Source organism: Anser brachyrhynchus (assembly GCF_964034855.1).
Source record: "Anser brachyrhynchus genome assembly, chromosome: 13".
NCBI classification, from domain to species: Eukaryota; Metazoa; Chordata; class Aves; order Anseriformes; family Anatidae; genus Anser; species Anser brachyrhynchus.
Genome location: NC_137708.1, coordinates 20,920,447 through 20,941,954, shown reverse-complemented (window position 1 = coordinate 20,941,954; position 21,508 = coordinate 20,920,447). Strand labels below are relative to the sequence as shown.

The 21,508-nt window shown below is 40.2% G+C and overlaps 1 protein-coding gene across 7 annotated transcripts in view; it reads left to right on the top strand.

Moving 5' to 3' along the window:
* Window positions 1-21,508, top strand: part of GRIA3 (glutamate ionotropic receptor AMPA type subunit 3) — a 174,097-nt gene that overhangs the window by 111,705 nt on the left and 40,884 nt on the right. For 6 of the 7 annotated variants that reach the window (XR_013938867.1, XR_013938868.1, XM_080553787.1 and 3 more), the window contains 6 exons: window positions 1,501-1,662; window positions 5,446-5,613; window positions 7,218-7,322; window positions 8,609-8,716; window positions 9,908-10,114; window positions 19,377-19,753. Coding sequence is in view for 5 of the 7 variants with exons in the window: in XM_080553787.1 (XP_080409913.1) it covers window positions 1,501-1,662; window positions 5,446-5,613; window positions 7,218-7,322; window positions 8,609-8,716; window positions 9,908-10,114; window positions 19,377-19,753 (1,127 nt within the window). In the remaining 2 variants the exon portion in view is untranslated. The remainder of the gene's footprint in view (window positions 1-1,500; window positions 1,663-5,445; window positions 5,614-7,217; window positions 7,323-8,608; window positions 8,717-9,907; window positions 10,115-19,376; window positions 19,754-21,508) is intronic. The other variant, XM_080553788.1, reaches the window with a different exon arrangement.

Sequence of the window (21,508 nt, the reverse complement as noted above, 5' to 3'; positions counted from 1 at the left end):
TTTCTTCATTACAAATATAGCTGAGGTTGAGAGGGTAATATATTCTGTTCAGGTTGTGTCAACTTTAATCAGCAAAAGAGGAAATGCATGAATAAGTTCTTGGATTTTGAGAAATGGCTTCAGTAAATACTGGAACCGGTATGTTATAGTTACTTGTACTCAGTTATGGTCTTTGTTTTATCTAAGCAGGTCATATCCTCCACTAATTTTAAAATAATAATTTAATTATATGTTTTCCACTAATTTGTGTCCTCATAAATAAGGCACTTGGTAATTGTTGTCTTCTTTACAACATTTGAAATTTAGGCACTCCAGGAAAAATAATTGTAAAATATGTATGTATAATATAAGTGTTGAAAAGCTGCAAATGAAAACAATAATTCCATCAAGTAAAATGGCCGGACAGATTTAGCCATTCTTTTGTATTACAGAGTGTAGGGTGGTGACAGTGTATGTACTGACCTTCCAGGACAAGACAGCACATTTTTATTTGTACCAGAACTTCTGGCATTGAATCTGAAATTTACTTTCAAGGATGTTTATAATGCCTTCGAAACAACATCTGCTAGATTTCCTTAGAATAAGTATTATATTGTAATCGATCCTTGCAGAAAGACTAATTTTTTGATTTCTGTGTCTACGGTGAGTAGAAAAATACTTTTCCAAAGATCACACACTGATGTTAGCAATCCCACTTAGTAGAATATTCTATATATTCACGTTTTGGCGTGATTAAAACAGGAAAGACTAATTTTTAAATCCCCTTATTTAGTATAAGTACTGTATGACTTTAAAATGTGTCATTTTGCATTACAAGAAGCAGTCATGATCTCATTGATTAGGCTGTAGAGTGTGCATAGAAATACAGGGGTTCTTATTCTGGGTTGCCTTTTAGCATGTGTAAGCACTGACGTTGAGATAAATGTGACTGCAATCAAGTCACGCTAATCAAAAAGACACCAATTTACTGCCACAGGTATAAATAACAACAGAGTGGGAGAAAATCACACCATTATGTTTGAAAGTGAAATGCTAAGTGATGCTGTGACTGACAGCTGCTTGCCAAGGAGGTGCATGCTTTGCCTCCCCAGAATAATACGTGTTCAGTGTTTTTCTGCTCCCGACATTGAACCTTTGCCGTACAAAGCTCTTGGACAGGTTTTCAACATGATGAGGAGAAAAGTGGAAGTAGTACTTCAAGCTTCCCCAATGCTTTCTTTCTGACCAGTGAATATTATATGCCACACTGCCACACCACGACAGGGCAGTTTTCCATCGCAAAGGTCTGAACAAGAAGTCATTTTAAAATTCTGTCCTATGCCACTATCACAATCCTATGTGCTGTCATGATAGCAATTGTGTCCTTGGTAGAATATTTTCAGCTAACAAGAAATAAATTCATCAAATTATTTTGTGCTAAGTTTTTAGCAGGTAAAACTGAACTAAAGAAAAGAGGCTTTGGATGACAATGATTCCTGTTTACTACATGTGTCCTCCCAGGGTTTCACAGACATTGTGCTGGAGAGAGTAATGCATGGAGGTGCCAATGTTACTGGATTTCAGATAGTTAATAATGAAAACCCAATGGTTCAACAGTTTCTACAACGCTGGGTGAGGCTCGATGAAAGGGAGTTCCCAGAAGCCAAAAACTCACCATTAAAGGTATTTGTTTTACCTGGATGAGATGAAATGAGTTGCTTTTAATAATTATTTAGGGTTTTTTAACCCCAGGTGTGTATATGCGTGTGATACAGATCCCTGACTGGAATATGTTGCAATGTTCACTGCACTTCCAGAAGTAAGAAAGAGGCAAAAGTTGTCAGTTGGACACAAGTGCCCACCACATGGGAGCAAAAAGTAAAAGGCTTGATCTTGCAAATCCTATCATTGTGCAGTGGGGATAAAAACTTATAACTTGAACATCTTGAGCCAGTCTTGGGGTGCAGGTGTGGGTGATTAGGTTAGTTTTTCAATGCAAACTGTGGGCTGCTGGTCAATTTTAATGCTAACAGAAAATTTCTTGTGAAAAATTAAGTAGCTCTGGATTCACTGAAGGGCCTCTGCTGCCTGCTAGTCACTGCTGACTGTTGCCCTCATAATCTAAACGTGTTTTCACTGCTGTCCTTTACTGAAATGCTCTGGATATTAGAGCATTTAACCAATGACATTTTCCAATGCAACCAGTAATATTTTCCAAATTTGTTATGTCCCAAGTTCACTGAAACTGTCCTAGATTAGATGAACTAAAGGTTACTCTTATTAGGAGACTTGCAGCATGTTAATATCTCCCACAGATTTGTTCTGCCTCGGCATCTATATGGTAAAGGGGGCGTGCTATTCACTGTCCAATCAAGGAGTGCATCAAGGATGCTCTGGTCAATATTTCGAGTTATAAAATCTTTTAGGATCACTGCATATTATTAATATTCCTATTACATCCTTTCCTTTTCTTATTCTTTTGATTAGACCTGTTCTTTTGCACCAATACAAATAGTTGAATAAAACCAGGGACTGGTGGGGGATAAGAGGACCTCAGACTACTGATGGTTTTCAGCAGAAAGCCTGTACAGCTGGTAGCACCAGCTTCTTGGAAGAAGTAAACCAGGGAGAACAAGCTGAGAGAGAATTGAAAAAGATAGGGAAAAAAAGTGTCACTATGAAAAAGGGTAAAAATCCCTCTTTTTAGTTTATAAATAAGAAGGAATTGATGAGTGGTGTGTAGTAATAGTCTTCCAGTAAATAGAAGGTTGGTAGAGAAAAGAAAATAATCCGCTGTTTTCCTGAATTTCATCACTACCGTAAGCTAAACAATGCTAGAGACTGTTCTCCAGTCCTGCCACCAAGAAACATGGTGTGGCTATGCCCAAGCTGTTAAACTGGTCTAGCTATACCCAAGCTGTTAAAGTGTCTTCGCATCTATAAAGGGTGGCTGCATCCAAACTACCTGTCAGCGAGTCCTGTCCCATGCATGGGAAGTGGTGGGATGCAGGCTGGGCTGGCCCAAACCACTCTAGGATGGTTCTGGTCACCAAACAACTGTGGTCAGTTGAGTTCATCTGCCCTCACCCAAGTCTTGGCAGAGTTCAATTCTCTAATGTAGGCATAACTCAAATGTCTGCCAAGACGGGGACAGGAAGCAGTCAGCTGAATTTGCAATCGAGATGATTTGTAACAAGCACAGAAGAAAAAAAAAAAGAAGTGGTGTTAAGCACAGTAAAATGTACCATGAGAGGTAAATGGACCCCTTTGACGGTGAGTTTAAAAGCGACAGATTTAACAAACATGTCAGGGATAGTCTATTCTGAGTGGTCCTATTTCAGAAGTGTTGGACCGGATACTTCACTGCAGTCTTTTCCATCCTGCAGGTGGATGTGATTTCGTTGGGGAAGGCAAATTATCTTAATCCCACACCATCCCACAGCCTTGCTGGCATTTCAGAGAAAGCTCAGAAAGGCAAACAGAGGCCCATAAAACTCAGTGTATTGTTCCCTGTTGATTAGGAGCTAGTCCTGCTTTCTAAAGCTTCCTAACAGTGAGGCAGAAGCAAAGATAAGTGTTGTACTAATCTTTAAAGCTCTGAAATATATAAAGTTAACCTGGGAAGATTTTGTTCCACTTGAAAGCAATTTACCTCAAGGGAAAAATTATTCTCTATCCTTAAAAAAATAATCTTAAATATATGGTACAAACACAGAGATTACATTACCTTTCCACAAATGTACCACTCATTACAGAAATGTGCACAGTATTTGTCAATCAGACAAAAAGCATACTTAAAAATTGATGTACAATATTTTTGATTAGGAAATAAAATTGCCTAGAGATTAAAGCCCTGATGTTTAATTTATTCTGTATTCTATCACCCTTTCCCTTCCCTCTCTCTTTTTCTCTTTGCATGCTCATGCATTTATAAGTAGAATTCAAATAAAGTAGAAAATTAGATAGCTCTCTTGGCATGACTTGGAAGGGACTGCATTAAGGTTACTGACAATTGACGCAGTCTGCTGAAAAAAAATATCACTGTGTAAGTTTTATGTAGTCCTAGATTGGATGGCTATTACAAGATTTTTTTTAAGACAAGAACAAATAGCTGTTAAAATCACTATCTGATTCCATGTTGTTGTGTGGGATGTGACATGTAGTCTTTGATAACTTATTAAAGAGGAGAGGGTGAGCGTTGCAAGGCCAGCACCATGAGAAGAGGTAAAGGTAGGCAGAGTCAACAGAATGCCTGTACGAGGTACAGTCAGAGCAAGAACACCCCACACACGCTGAGTAAGGGTTTATAAACTGTTGTCATTTAAAACTCTGTAAGAAAGGCTCCTGTAAAGCCTTCATAATGCTACCTTTGTGCTCCTTTTTATCAGATCTGCTTGTCTTGATCTGCACACGCGGTTATGCCTTGTTCTGTTCAGATTTCCTGAAGCTTTGTATTAAACTGAAGATCTTGCAATAAGATGATACACATTTTTAAGAAATTCAGACCACTACTCGTGCTGACCTGCCCTACAGGACAGAACTAACTGCCTCAGAATTTAGGAAGTCTTATCCACAAAGAGAGTGGCTGAGTACGTAGATAGGCAGAAGGGCAGGCACACCAGTACACACAGATAGCCCTTCCACTCATCTTTTATTTTCCCTCTTCATTCTCGTATAAAGATGTGGAAGAAATTGAAAAAAAAAATCTCTATGATATTTTGTAGGTGCTATTAAATTTATAGCATTGGGAGATGTCACCAGATACATATGTCAAGCAATGGATGAAGTTGACAGCAGCATGAACAGGTTGTAAAGGAGTCTTGGGGTTTTGTTGAAGACTTGTTGCTACACAAAGCTTATCGCCTTCCTCAGATTTACAGTGTGAGAGAAGTCAGATGGGCAATTACCAAGGAAATGTAATGCCTAACATGTATTTTGTGATTACTTGTTTGTATATCTGTCTACTAAAAAAAGTTATTTGATCTATTTCCAGCCACAGATGCTACCTAATCAGGATTGTGGTCCAAACAGAAATGATTTATGTTACCTTCGATTCGAAACTGTCTTGGCAATCTTGTTAAAAAAAAAAAAAAAGTTTTCCAAGCAAATAACAAATATGAGCTCTTCTTTGCTATTAGTAGCAGTAGGGGCCAGCACGGAATTGCAGATTTTTGTAATGACCTCATTTAGATGAGCAAGCTTCCACTTAAAGTTCGTGCAGCTGTAAACTGGTTTTGTTATTTTGCTGTTCTGTATTACGCAAAATGAAAATATTTTTAATTTGTTATTTGATATAAGTGGAATGGTTTAACAATGCAAAGCATCTGTGGCAAGACAGACTGCAAGCAAAAGGGCTTGTATGCATGGTTCTTCTAAGAGCATTTTAACTAGAGAAGGACTAGACCTGATAAATCTAGGATGATTCTAAGATTGCAGTTTGTCACGTTTTATTTGCATCGATTTTAGTATACGTCTGCCCTGACCCATGATGCAGTCCTAGTCATAGCAGAGGCTTTCCGTTACCTGCGAAGGCAGCGTGTTGATGTCTCCAGGAGAGGTAGTGCCGGAGACTGCCTGGCTAACCCTGCAGTACCGTGGAGCCAAGGAATTGATATAGAAAGAGCGCTGAAAATGGTAAGGGCAAACATACCGTGGCTATGGGATATATTCACTAATGTAGCATTGCCCACACATGTAGAGATGTTTATTAAGTTCAACCTTCACAGTAGTTAAAAAATTTGTGCCATCTGTTTGAACTTTATGGCAAGTGAGACATTGAAAAGTGTCTTGAAAAGTGCTGCATTTTCCCACCAAAGATAGAAATAAATTAAATTTGAAGTCAAAAGGTGTCAAATGCACAGTGCTCATGTCTCAATACGCACCAGGATGAACCTGACCTAACAAGCTCTGCTGAGACATACAGTCACTGTTGTACTAAGGTAGCCAGACAGCTTCCAGCAAATGCCAAAAGCAGGCACAGCAACTCCAATCTGGCTGCAAATTATATGCCAGCTACCCTACAAATGCATTTACTCAGTCCACAGTTGATAAAACCTTTTTAGTGACAGATTTGGCTTTCAAAGTCCCTTCCACACCTTTAGGTTTTTGGAGATGGGAATAACTTACATATTCTTCCAGACTCTTGAAATCAAAAACTGTTTTACAAAGGGTTCAGATCCACTTACTAATAAAAAAAAATACACTACTACACTACTTAAATGTCATTCTTGATTTGTCTCACTGGATAATTTGGGGTCCAAGGAATTTTGACTGTTTTATGGAGTCCATCCCTATGCATCATAACAAATCTGATTGCACCATCTCTTAACCATAATTAGCGGATCAGTAACCAGCCCTGAACATCTCCAGGGACCATGATTTCACAGTTTCCCTTTGACCAATTTTCCATTAGTCATTCTGTAGCTTCTACAGCATTTTGTTAAATATTAAAGATAATTTACCCCTACCGCAGTTTCAGACTGTTACCCCTTTGCCTAAGATGACAGCTTGTCAGTGTTGATAAGTGATAAATGGAAATATCTTACCCTTTCATACAGGGAAATAAGAAAGATTTTTTCTCTGAAACAAAGTATTTCATACTTCCCCTTAAAATGATTCATGTGAGTAGGTAACGATAATCACTTACCGTCTATATACCCATCCATCCAGATTGAGACCAAAGCTCCATAAGCAGTAGAGACAATTGTCTGTGTTCATTCAGAGGAGACATTCATTCCTTTCTCCTACACTGGGACTAATCTTAAAATAAAGCACTTCCCAGAATGAGCAACGATATGAGATTCTGGTCCATGTCACAAATCACTCTATGCCATACTGTGAGGGGTTTAATGGCATTGAATTGTTGCAGGTGCATCACTGATACTCCATTCTGTATCAGCAAACCCAGTGTGACTAAGCATGGCAGAATCAGTCTTTCTTACATTTAACATACATGCAGGGCTAATTTCACTTACACTTAAATGCAGCTCACTCTGCAGTAGTGAGTCACCAGCTGAGTACTAACTAACAAAGAATATGTACAGCTGAAACAGAGAATTGGGGCTTTTTTATTACAGAGAATACCACTGACTGTGTCAGAACTGCTACAAGTCTCTCATATAGATAAAAATTGTTCTAGAGCTAGTGAGTTCCTGTAAAATGTAACAGAGGAAAAAAAATAGAGTGATTCTGTTATTAAAGCGTTTTGTTGGTTGTTTTTTTCTGTTTATTGCCTTAAGGTGCAGGTTCAAGGAATGACAGGGAACATCCAGTTCGACACCTATGGGCGAAGAACAAATTACACAATTGATGTGTATGAAATGAAGGCTGCTGGATCAAGGAAGGTGAGTTTCATGATAGGCATTTAAATTCCATACCTTCAGAAATATTTATTCCAACAAACTAATGGAACTCAAAAATACTATGCAGCCTCTGTAAAACAGAACCCAGAGGAATCCCTACCTTCTTGCTGTCCTCCAGGAACCTTGTTCTGTTTTGTTCCTGAACCAAATCACTCATCCTGCTTAATATCTTCATAGGTTTCCATTTCAACTTCTAGCACCACTTCTTCCATTAGAAGCCACGTGGAGCTTTTCCACTGCTGAACATGCTACCTGTTGTCATGTCCCTGTGCTCAGCCCAATCTCCTAAACTCCTCTCCATTTTTCCCTTCCTCTCCATAAGAGGCATCAGAGCAGTAGGGAAGCTGGAGTAAGAGTATTTTAGAAACCTTCTGAAATTAATAGAAAATAATTTGAGTTTTAATTAGGATTTTCACTACTTGTTCTTGTCTCCTAAATAAAGTATAGATCCTAAGTGGCATGATTGGCTAGGTCCCTGTTATAAAAGCAATTTAGGGCAAATTTTCAAAAATAATTAGGTAGGCAAGCTCTCAGGAGTATCAAGAGATGAGTCTGAGTGTATGAGACAGATAAGTCCTGATGATAGACACCTGATGATAGGTACGTAACCTGTTTAGTCACCAGTGAGACTCCTTAAACAATTCTGCACATACTTGATAACAAAATACCTCTGGACATGGCCCAGCCATTCAGCAAGGTTTACAGTGCAGACATAAGTGTTACTGCTGTATTGTGCAGAAATATAAAAACCAGTGTAATAGCGTAGCAACGTAGCCACAGCACTATGAAGGTCGGCACAAGCCAGATGACAAATAGTCACCTCATACTCACCGAGGGTTTTGTAACCCACCTCAAAGATTAAGCTACTGTGCCTGCATTGCTAACAGTGGCTGTGCATCTACTCAAAAGTTAGTTCAGACACATCTACAGGTACTGTATGCACTGTCTGAACTGCAGCAGAATATGGATAAACATTTCAAAATCAAATAATTTTACTCAAAGTGCTATGGAGTTTATTTTCTCATCTATAGTTAATCCTTATGCTGTGGATAGAGAGGAATTTATCCTACAGGCACCATAACAATGTGAATATAGATAGTGAGAATTTAATATGTATTTTCACTTAGATTCAGCTTGTATTTATTAAAGCTCATGTAGCCCTGCATAAATGTTACAAAATCATATCTTTTGAGAGTTCTTGTTATAAATTAATGCACCAGAGTCCTTGTAAAAATATGTAATGACATTAACAATCTCCCTTTTTATAGGCTGGTTATTGGAATGAATATGAAAGATTTGTGCCAGCATTAGATCAGCTGCCCTCTAATGACACTTCATCCGTGGAGAACAGAACTATAGTTGTCACTACCATCTTGGTAAGTTTCATGTTCTTAGTGTGTTTGTGTTTAGGAAATAAGATGCACAGCTCCTGAGATGTGTTAGACACCTTGCCAGGAGGCAAATGTTGAATGCTAAATGACTTCAAGTGACTGAAAAGTTCGGTATCTTCGAGATATGTGCTGAGGGCTTGACAGTGTAAGCTTCTATGTGTATCAGTGACTTTACTCACAGGAGTCCCGCTGAGCTCAGCAGTGTGCTTCCCTGCTTCTCAGACACTTGAACTCAGTCAAACGCCTCACATAAGTGAAGTTGTGCATGTATGTAAATGATTATTGCAGGGTCTGGCCTTCCCGCTCTAGGGTCACATCTTGCACCCCTCACTCAGGTACAGCTTCTGTAAACTCAACCCCTGTGGGCTGAGGAAGGGTGGCACAAGGAAGTCTGTAGAGAACTGGAAATGCTCTAGCACTGGGAGTAAAGCTATCTATACCCATGCACTTCCAGAGGAGTACTGCTCTTACTGTGTCTCGTAAACAGCAGCACCTGTGTCAGTCCCAGTGCCTCTACCAAATGTGTTCTGTGTAGCATTATTTGTGACTTTTATGCCTGTTACGATTCTACTAAGCATGAGCCAATTTTATGCTGTTTCCTGAAGCACTGTATTTTATACTCCTATGAATTTAGTGAGATATAATCAGCATTTCAGCTAGAATTTTCCAAGAAGGCTAAGGGAATTTAGTGACAAAAATCACTGCCAAGGATTTTAGCCTAGCTTACCTTAGGCTGCTTTGAAAATATCCCCATCAGTACCCCATTCTAGGCCATGGGGGCCTTAGCAAATTATTTTGATGCTGCAGGTGTTGGGTATGTCAGTTCTTTATACACTAAAAACTGAATTATTACTGCAGTGATGCTAATCAACTGTCTAATAACATAAAAATTAGGCCTAATCTTACAGACAATAATGTAACTGTTAAAGTTGAATAGTCATGTTGTCTTCAATGGGTCCATAGTAGGAATAAAATCTGTAGTATGTGTGACTGTAGGACCATGCCAAGGATTTTCAACCTGCAAAAGTCTGTCTTCCTGATCTCTGTACCAAAGTAGAGAAATATTGTAAATACTTGCCAGTGGTATAAAGTAAGGATAATAACAGCTCTCATTTTTTGTGTTTTAAAGCTGTATTTTACATTCATAGACTTTTGATCTTTACTTTTGTTTCAAAGGAATCACCATATGTAATGTATAAGAAAAACCATGAACAACTAGAAGGGAATGAGAGATATGAAGGATATTGTGTAGACTTAGCTTCTGAAATAGCAAAACATGTTGGAATAAAATACAAACTGTCAATTGTTGGAGATGGGAAATATGGAGCTAGGGACCCTGAGACTAAGATATGGAATGGCATGGTGGGTGAACTGGTCTATGGGGTAAGTTTCTCTTAACCTTCATTTTCATGTTCTTTATTATAAAAAGTTATGCTCAAAATTAATAAACTGTAAAGTAAAGGTCGTATGTTTGAATACCACTTTTAAAATTCTAGGTATTTCTTTGTAATGCTATTTTTATAGCACAGTTTCCTAACCATTTCTTTGTAGGAAAGTGTCACATTTTGTCACTGTTCTCCAAATCGGACTCCACAAAATGTTGAGAAGTAGCACTGGGCAAATTTCAAGTTCCTTATCTACAGCAGATTTTCCAGATTGCCCTTCATGTGCTGTTTTTTTATTTGCGACGTCTCCTTTTTCTTTCTCAGTCCTGTACGTGATGAGGGCTGCCCCTGCTATTAAAGGTCTGATCCTACGATGCTGAGCCTCACTGGATCACTGATGTCAGATTGTGTTTGACTAAAGGCTCAGTTAGCCCCATGCTTGCTTTTCAGGATAGGAAGCAATGCAGGCCTGAAATCACCCACAACTTTTTCTGTTTAAACCCTGGATTTATCTTTTAAAATGAACTGTCAGACAAAAAAAAAAAAGTCTAAATCATTACATTCCTCTTTATATTTCTATATTGGGTGTACGTTGCTTTCTTTAGTAAGAACAAAACCAGCAAAAACAGTCTGGAATTGCCATTTTAGAAACTTCTTTGGAAATGCGAATTTTGGACTGCTGATAAAATAAACCAGATGGAAGGGGGAGAAAGTTGGCTTTGCAGAAAAGACTTTACAAGCTGATATGTCATCTTTGCTTTTTTTTTTCCCCCAAATGCTAATGAGGTGATTTGTGATTCCACCCAATCTTTACGGTTTATTTTTAACAATCTTTCCTTTATTAAAAATATCTGAGCAGAAGTGGTTTCCATTGCCTCCTTTTGTTCCCTTGCTGAGTGTAGTTTCTAAAAGTCACCTCAAAATTCCTCTGTGTTAACATCATATCATCATCTCTTGCAAAATGTGTGGTGAGATAACTCTTTTCAAATCAGTCTTTTTTAAAAGTAGTTGCAGGATTTTCAAAAAGTTTTTTTTTTCTCTGGAGCAGTCAGTGCTAATCCCTTGTTATATACTTTGTAGCCTTTTCGACTTCAAAAGATTTTATACAAGCAACAATGGTTTTGTGGTGTTGTACTGAGGGGAGGGAGGGAAATCTCCCAGTGAAAGTAAACAGGGGTCTGGAACCCTGGGGTGTATCTTTACTTTCCTGTTGCATTGAGGTTTGACATTATGCAAGTCTTTTGAACATTCAGTGCCTCAGTTCTGTGATTCGGGAAAAGTGTTACCTCTCTTAGAGAACACAAGTATGTTGAGAACTTCTGAAGAGAAGGTTTAGTTTAGTTTCGAGCAAGATTGCATTGCAATGAAAATTTAAATCCTCAGTTTCCCAGTGTGTGGTTCAAGAAATATCAAGGGTATTAGCTGTAATTGGGTTCTTTTGATATATTTGCAAGTGACAAGCAATGAAACAGTTTATTCACTTAAAAGAAAAGTCATATCATACGCCAAAAAAAAAATTAAATAAAAACTAACAAAGGGAATCTGAAATTACTGCTAACAGCCAGGGCGCAGGGACCATCTATGCCAGAGGAGGAAAGGTGCGATACGGTCCACTGCCTCCGTGACGTGAGCCAAGTAAGATTAGGCTGTGCAGCTGCTGAATGATTCAGGATCCATCTGTATTAAGGGCTCGCAGACCTGAGCCATATTCCTATTTCAGCCCAGCCTTTGCTTGGATAAGCAGGTTGGCAGCAGTTGCCTTTTCCACAGCCACTTGGGATGAGCCTCACTCAGGAAGCTCTGCCTCCATAGCATCAGACTGAGCCCAAGCCACTTCTCCTCGACCCAGCCATGCTTGTGACCTTTCCACACCAGCAAAGTACAGCCTCACGGGCACCATCCGCCATACCTTAAAACACCCCTGCCATTGTCATTTTTCCCCGCAAAAAGGTCTGTTCTTTTGTATCCTGGCCCAGAGTTTTCATCTGTGTTTTCTCATTAATGAAAAATTGAGGAACGTTTCCCTCCCTGGCCCCCAACAGCTCCTCTCTGCGCACTGTGAGCTCGGTTACCCAGCCTCTTAACTGCAGGCTCTATTATTCAAAGGTCAGATGCATCCCTTGAGGTTTGACTGGAGGCCCAGGTTAATGCTTGCAGCTTGGCACTGCTGAGCTAGCTCCCCATCCTGCTGAGCTGCGCAGAGACCCACCCGGCTTTCTGTAAGCAGGGGAACAGCCCCTGAACTCAGCACAGACCTCCCCAGCCCTGTTTGTCAACACCATGGCCTCTTTCTCCAGCTGTTGAGAGGGGGCTATGTACACAACTCACAAGGATGTGCACAAAGCTCTTTGAAGATGAAAAATGCTCTAGAAGTGCTAATTATTTGGAACAAGTGCTTCATTTACGTGCTGACTGTCCTTTATCTCTCAGGGGCTCAAAACTCTATTAGGGAACTAAAACTGTACATTTCCCCTAATGCCCCTGTGAGCCTTGTCTGCAAAATGACTGTCATATTTGGCTCCTCCGGATTCCATTTTCGGAAGACTATAGGGAGATTAGATTTAAATGCCTTTATTAGCATGTGTGGAAGACAGACGTGGGGGAATAAAAGGGGCCTGATTGGTTTTGGTACCAGTTATCCAGCAGCTGAACCAAGCTGCGGCAGCAAACACAATCTTCTAGATTGCATTTGTCTCAAGTGTTTCCTACGTTAAATGCAGCATATTCCTGGTCCAACGGGCTTGTAACCACCGCGTGGTGCTGCTGGGAAGTCTTACCAATCCTTTTTAATGCCGTGCCCTTTTTTGCATAGCCCCATGCACGCAACACTTCTCTAAAACTGCTCTTAGCACAGTCACAGGAAGTGAATGGCATGGCGTTTTAGTGCCAAAACCCTCATTAACTGTAATTAACGTTTAGTGTGTGCCAGTTCTTTGAAACTGTCACTCTTGCTTCCTGTAGGATGCAGTGCAGCCAGGTCCTCGCAGCCTCTGGACACCGCAAAAACTAAGAGAAATTTCAAATTCGGAGAAATTTCTAGAACACAGTGGAAAATTTTAACAGTAACAAAGCAAGTAGTTAGAGCTTTTTTCCTGCACATTTCTATTTAGAAGAGTATTTTTCATTCTTAACTGAGACTTAGAAATATCAGAATAAGTCTACCAAACACTTATGTTTCCAGATCAGTAATTTCTTTCATTTTAGACATTCCTGGTGAAAAGTGGTTCCTCACTGCAGTCATCACCAAGCTCACGCTTCTGCATAACCAGGGTGCCACTTTTTCTCACTGCTGTGCAAGCCTAAAACTTGACTTACACATAAGCCGTATTCCCCATTAAGATTTAAGGTGCATACATGTCGAGGAAGATAAATAGCCATGTTATTAATACATAAATTGATTTATGCTCCTTCTAATATCCTGAGATGAAATAGGGAAGCCAGCCCATACTGATGCATCTCAGTGCAGCTCACCCAAGGACTGGGGACTGATCAGACAGCCACCTGCCTTCTGTGTAGGTAAAGCAGTTAACCTCTCCTCAATTTGCACGAGTGAATCACTATTTAAACCTCAGCAGCATGGCAAGCGCTCCCCTCCCGTGATCCACCCGATAATGACTTGCCTGCAGCCAGCACTGAGGAGCAGGCAAAGACGTGCGTGGGGCTTGGTGCCTGCCGCTGCTGAGCTCCAGACAATGGGCTGCTCTCCTCTGCAGGGTAAGCCTCTTTCTGCAGGCTTTTATTGCTTCTTCCCCTCTCAAACTATGCTGCTGCTCTTCCTTTAGTGTGCAGCCAGGGAAAGGCTTCCCTCCCCGGGCCTGATGCTTTTCACATCGCTGAGGCTAATTGGCAGTAGGTTTAACACGTATCTTAATTGTAACTACACATGCTCTGGGATTGGGAAGAGCAGATGGACCTTACAGCCTTTAAAACTCTCCTCAGGTACAAAAAGGCCTTTATAAAAATCTCAGAATATGTAAAACACTGTGAAGGAACGAAGCAGGGGTGTAAAGGGAAGGCAGTCCCCCAGCTGCGTGCAGCCTCCAGTGCTGGTCAGAGCGAGGCCACCTACACATCTCCCTGCCCTGAACGGGCTGACCAGCCACCACAGCCCTCAAAGCAGAAGCAAAAAGACCATGTGGACAGCTTTTGAGTAGTAGCTGAGAGGAAGACTAATTCCACTCCTCAAAAACATTCCCTCATGCTCTCAGTCGATGGCAGCATTCCCTGCACAGCAGGCAGGAGAAGCCCTCCACCCACCCCTTGCCGCTGGTTCAGGCAGTAGCAAAGGCCAGGTACAAACACTAAAAGGCACTAGGAGGTGTCACAGCAGTGGCGCTACCAGGCTTCAGCCACCCTGCACCCCGAGCAGGAGGCACGAGATGAAAAAGCAGACGTGCTGCTTTTCTCCATTTGCCAAAGACAACAGTAGTATCTCGGGAAGAACTGTGGGCATCCTTTGGACAAGGAAGGTACTTAACAGCAGATGAGGCCAACTGCAGTTTTAATACCATAATCATTTTTTATGTTACCCAGTTAATACACAGTAATACCTCGATGCTGCTTGTTGCTGTTCCAATTTCACCTGTTGTTTCTAAATAAGTGTTAAAAGCACAGGACCCTTGTGACCTGGCCCCTCAACACACCCTGATATCCCTGGGTATAGTGGACTCCATTCTCAAGGTAGCTTTTACCAGCAGGCACTGCAGGTGATGTGTTGCTCTGTCTGACACCCCATCCTGGCACCTGGAGACTTCACAGTGCCCAAACGAGTCCTACACTGCTCAGAGTCAGTTGTCACCCCAACGTGGTCTCTTTGATGCCACTGTGTGCCTGCATTCAGTGCTTTTGGGGTGCCTGGAGCTCTGGCTCCCGATGGAAATTGGACAGTCAGCAGCTGGCACAGTGTCCCTCTGCTTCAGTCTGAACATAGGTGCATGCTGGGGGGCACCCCATAACACAAACCTCTTGCAGAGTGACCGTAGCCCAGACCCACTTATTGGAAAGTGATGCACTAGCAAAGAAATTCTTCAGCCCTGCAGACATGAACAACCAGAAAAGACGTACGGGCAGAAGCCTAGCTGGTATCTCTTGCTACCTCTAGTGCGTGTCTTTGAAGATAGTAAGGCTCATCTTTAGGTCTGTAAGCAGAAGAATTCCATCCCTCCTTTTGGATTACAGAGGTGGAACATCTTATCATTTTTCTTTCTCCACGCAGAGGGATATTTCCATTTACTTTTTTTTTTTCCCTCCTCTTAAGAGTCTTGAGATTTGCAGCTCCCTGGGGTCAGCTTTGAACAGAGTGGGCAGCGCCTCTGTGCTGCATGTCCTCCCTAAATCCGTCTTCCCACACTGGTAGGCAGAGACAGAACGAGCCTCAGAGGAATCCATGACATTTCTCTCCCGGCTTAAATGCAGTGAATATGATGTTTGAAACACCATTAGTCATGAGTGATTAGCAAAGCTTAGTTGTTGACGTTCTTAACTGCCCCCCTCCAACTCTGCACAGGGAAGGGCATGTTTGTGATTGTGCTGTGCGATTATTTTTTTTTTTAATCTAGTTCAATTTTTATGGGTTCAGCTTATCTGCGGCCATAACAAGTAGAGAGATTCACAACCATGCTGCAATTATTAATGATCCATTAGGGTGCTTAGAGCTCTCCATAAGCTCTCTCCATTTCAAATATTATATATCTACATAAATATGCAAAGAGTGGTCTGATTTTAACCTCTCCAGTGTAACTAATACTCAAGGAGGTGGTGGGGAATGGGGCTCAGGTGCTGGATTTTTGCTGGGCCACTTTCAGGGCCCATGTTGTTGATGGTTTCCTGAGACCCTATGTCTGAATTCATTCTCGTTCCCTTTGCTGAAACAATTGCCAGCATATTCATTTAAGACCTGAGGATGTTTATTGGTGTTCCCAATATGTAGAAGGCCCATCAAATATGGTAGGAAAGCAGGAAGACTGAAGTGTTTCAGAAAAGTAAATGTTTCTATCCCTAGTAATATTAAAATGCAACTTAAAATCATTTACAGAGAAATGCGTGCCGTATGATACGAATGAGAACATGGTAACAATTGAGCATTTAAAAACTGCTTTGTCAGTGCTAAACAGAGCATCAGCTTCATCCTCTGAAAGACCCCACAGGAACATCCCACATGAGCTCAGCTGCTCATGAAGGAGATACAGGCTTTATTGCATGCTGCATCAGCACTTAGGAAGAGCACCACTGTGTCTACTTTGGCAATTAAAATATTACTTCGGGAGAATTAAATTTCTCCAAGTCCAGGAAAATGCTACAAAAAGTAAACATGCTTATAGCTGATCCAGCCTCTTCCTGCCTCAACAAGCTGGCTGTCCATGTGCACGAGGACAGGTGGTGAGGCTCCCGCCTCCCACCTCAGCTCCACTTCTTGTGGAGTCATTGCCAAGTCTCTGCAGGGGTTCTGATTCATTCAGCTTGCTCTAATAGGGATTAATTTGTAAGTACCTCATTAGTTCAACACGAAACGCAGTAGCCATGGTCAAAGTGCTTAGTCTTCCAGCCAGCAGTGGACTCTGACTACATATAAAACTGATGTTCTGTGTGCATCTCATACCTACTGACTGCAGACATTTAACATTTAACAGTAGTTCAATAAGCAGTGCCTAAAAGACAAATACACATTTGGGGGGAATTCATCAGTGAGCAACTTCCAGGCCCATCCAGTCCCTTTACCACACTCTACCCATGTGCCCCCAAGTCTCCCTAATACTTAGACAATTAACACGTTCATCTGCAAAGCCAGTAAACACCCAGCCATTCAACAGCAACCAGCACTTTCAGTCTCTAGATGCACGCTACGTTAAACTAGATTTTTGCAGCAAGATCAGGTGGAGGGTTTTCTCCTCAAGGAGAGCATTCACTTGAGGGGAAAGACAGTGTCCCAGTATGCATGAATGTCTAAAGGAGCTGAGGGGGGCTGTAGTGTTGTACACCATGGGCTGTGTTTTCCAAATGGCTTACTTAAGTACGCAGACATGGTTTATTTGATTATTATTCCAAGCAGTGAAATTATACCAAGCCTCTTGGTTGTACACACAAGTGCAAACTGTTAGGAGACATTCCTGAGAGGCTGGAGCAAGTCTGGAGGTTGTGTGCAGACGGAGAAGGCAGGCAGGGCTGCCGTCAGCCCCAGCCTTACAGCATTGAGAAGGTGTCTTGGGCATGACTGCGCAGGGACTCTGCAGCACCAGCTGGTACAGAGTGGTGAGGCTGAGGTTAACTTTCCAGGAAGCCCTTGCCATTGCCGCTTATTAAACTTAAACAAATAAATAAATAAGCAAACAAACAAAAAAACTTAGTAGGAAGATCGGAAAATCAGATATTAATGAAAGTCACGAACATCACCGTCAGATTTACATAAAGGCATATTCAATTATTTTATGGCACAGATTTTCATCACTTCTTAACGTTTCCTATTCACTTTTATTCAAAATTCTACTTAATAAGATTTTATTTTTCTGTCAGATACATACTTACTAGTTAGATACAGAACACTGATTTAAAAGGTGCACAGTGGTTTAGTTACTGGTAAGTTAAACTTTCCCTGAATCACTTTAGAATCACTTTTTCTTTCTGAAATTCTTAATTATGAATGAAAGGCCATCTTGAAAAGGCCCAATATCATGAATAGTTATAGGCTGCTTAAAAGAGGCAGAAAATTACAAAAAAGGGTACATAGGTATATAGAGTCAGAATAATTAAACCATTTTCTTAACATGCAAAAGGACTTTTTTTTTTAAACATCCTAGTCCCCTCTAATTGCTGACATCAGCTTGAGTAGTTTGCTGAATCAAGGTTAGGTTATCAGGTTATGAATTGAATCCTTCTGGTACCAAAATACAATTATAATTAAATATGTTGAAAATCTATTCTGGAATGCTATTTCTAATGAAGTAACTAAGCAATTTTTTTATTTTTTTGTTTACTTCTCATTCTTACTCTCCCTCAGAATCCAGCAGAGATGTAAGGATTGAAAGGAAGGGGTTCCAGGTATTGCCTCATTGCAAATACCGACACACTGCTGAATGGTAGATGCAATGAGATGAGGTTGTGCTTCCATATGACCCATCCTCAGAGCATGGTCTATGTTACAGATCTATGGAGTTTAGGTTTTGTATAAGATGGCATAGATTATAATCAAAACTACTATTTTGCGTTTTGCTCAGATAATCCAGGCTATTTACTTCTCAGGGACTCACAGATCTGTATTACTGCTCTTCAGTGACCTCAGACAGGATGAACTGTCTGGTTCCTGTCACCCACTATTCTTCCATCATCTATCCCTTATTGCAATGGAGTTCCAGAGGAATATGTAAGGGGTAGTGCCCAAATCCAGCTGAAATTCAATGACTAATCACTTCTCTCAGGTTCCTTTTAAGGACACTGGACTAATCAGTAAGGCAACAGAACTTGCTTTAAGAATGAAAAAGAGAACATCCAGGTATAACAAACCCGTAATTTGCCCCATATCCTCAAGACAGATGGATAGATACAGGCTATTACTACAAAATGATGTAGGAGTCAAGAAGCAAGCGCTTGCATCACACTGTGTCTATCAGGCATACAAGGACAAACCCATGTAAAAGGGAAAAGGGCATGCTCACAGACTAGCCCTAGAATTATTCCCCTTCTCCCCTAGTAACTCCCCTTCCTGGAATTAAAAATTAACGTCAAACAACTTTTTAATGACTAAAAAGGAGATTTAAAGGCCATCAATAATCCACTTGAACTTGAAACACCAAACACAATCATTTGTTGTTTCATTGTGTTTTGTTTTGTTGTTTTTTTCCCTATTATTTAAGTACATTTGTATGTTAAAAACAGTTCATTACTGATCTAGACTTGAAATGACATTCTATATGCAAGTTATATTGACTCTATATGTTATCCTGGAAAATATAGCTTTAATAGTAGTTTAATAGTCCGGTGAAAGTAGTGTTTATTTATCCATTAACTTAACAGAAACATAAATACATGTTGGTATGTATCTCCCTCTGTCTTGAGGCCCTTGCACAGATGTGGTTGTATTTTTTCTTGTTAAAAATTTTCTGTCCATGTAGTCCTAAAACAACTTCAATGACTGCAAAATGGACTGCAAAGAATATGTTTCCTACTCACTCTTGTAATTCATCACCTGATTCATTAACCTCAGACTCTAGATTGTGATCATGTTGCAACTGTTTTGTAACTAACTTGGCTTTGTTTTCCCTTTACAGAGAGCAGATATAGCCGTTGCCCCTCTCACTATAACATTGGTGCGAGAAGAAGTCATAGACTTTTCCAAGCCCTTTATGAGCCTGGGAATCTCCATCATGATCAAGAAGCCTCAGAAATCTAAACCGGGCGTATTCTCTTTCCTGGATCCTTTGGCTTATGAAATTTGGATGTGTATAGTCTTTGCTTACATTGGCGTCAGCGTAGTTCTTTTCCTAGTCAGCAGATTCAGCCCTTATGAATGGCACTTGGAAGACAGCACTGAAGAGCCACGTGACCCTCAGAATCCTCCTGACCCTCCAAATGAGTTTGGAATATTTAACAGCCTTTGGTTTTCCCTGGGTGCCTTTATGCAGCAAGGATGCGATATTTCTCCAAGGTTTGTTCCATATCATTCCATCACCTTTTTGCATTTTATGGTCATTTTCTGATGCCATGGTGCATATATGTTACGTTTTCAAATTTCTTTTCAATTCCAAATTTTTGTTTTGACATCCCATTCAATGCTAAGCAGCATCATCGATCCGATGTTTGCTAACATTCACCTCAAAAGTGAGTGTCATTGCCTTATAATGCCACTTACACATTTCTGCCAAACTTATATACACCATGTTGAGGCTGTAAAATGCATGGGGTTTTCTGTTTTCAGCAATGCTTGGAGGGCTACCGTGTTTTTGCTGCATATCTCATTTTACGGTCATCTCCTTGGTGCATATAACATATTATGCTTTGCAAAATCTGAATTATTTATTTTTAAAAAGCCACATGCAACAGCACTTTAAAACACATTCGATCCTGCCATGGCTTCTGCTATTTTTGCTAACTTTTTTTGTCCCTCATTTCTCTAATTTTGTTCTTGAACTATCTTTTCATCTATTAGTAATTTGCTTACCACCATGTTTTATATGTTCAGATCTCCATGTGTGCTCCTCTAGCAGTTATGGTGTGTATCCTGTGTGTGTATTGTTATTTATATCTGGTCTAATCCATTTCCCTGTGTTCATAGTCAATATGGTCTAATAAGCATTGCCTGTTTCCATAAAGATTTTTTTTTTCATTCAGAAAGGCAGTCTTTCTGAATAAGGCTTTAGTAAAACATGCTTGGTATTAGTTCTGTTTTAACAGAGAGCACTGCTATTAACCATTGTAGAATTGCATTTCTTTTTCAAAGAAGCATTTTGAAAACCACCAGAGAATAGTAAAGTTCTCTCTATTTGAACAATGCATACCTCAAATATTCTTTTAGTAATACATATATTATGTTCCTACCTATACACTGTAAAAATACTTTGGTGATATGCCTGTGGTAAGCAGTAAAATTATCTAGTTTCTTAGTGAGGGAACACTAAATTTTGTGTGAAAATATTTTAAAATCCAGTTTACAGCTATTTTAATTATTAAAATGCCTGTTTATTACAAACAGGATGCAGTTTTTCCCTCTAACAAGGTTGCTAATTAAATCAAGAGAGACAGATATTTTCTGACTAAGCACTTATATTCAAAATACACCTTAGTAATTTCCATATTTGTGTACCTTTTGCAAGACTTACATCATTCAAAAGTTACCAGATTTTCCTGGTCTGAGAGTGAAAGAAGTGGCAAAAACCTCATGGAAGGAAGTTTCATGGAAAGGATCATGATTTTGCCTGTCATAATCTAATAATGGTCCTTTAAGCTCACAGTCATTGCACGTTCAAATCTGCTAATGACTGCAGTGAGGTCCAGGATTTTCAGAGATGCTGGCAGATAGATACCTGTCATTATTTGATGCACATCATTCATATGTTTTAGAAGTCTTGATAGCAGCAGGTAGATACCATATGTAGCTGACTGATGCATATACCTCCCATATAAAACATACATGTGATATTTTTGCCTGGTTGTGACCCCACGTCACAGTTCTCAGTGTTTCAGTGTGCTGTCTCACTGTCCTGCTACAGCTGCCAGCCTCCTCCTCCAGTTTATATGCTCAGTCTCTGCTTTATTCCCAAATTCTGTAACGAAACTTTGCCTCTCTGCTTGCTGTTAAAAGTGATGGATAGTGATAACATTTAAACTGCTGTTGATCATGTGTGTGCCTAATATAAAGGACCGGGAAATAAGCACTGGGACATCACATGGAAAGCTGTAGGCA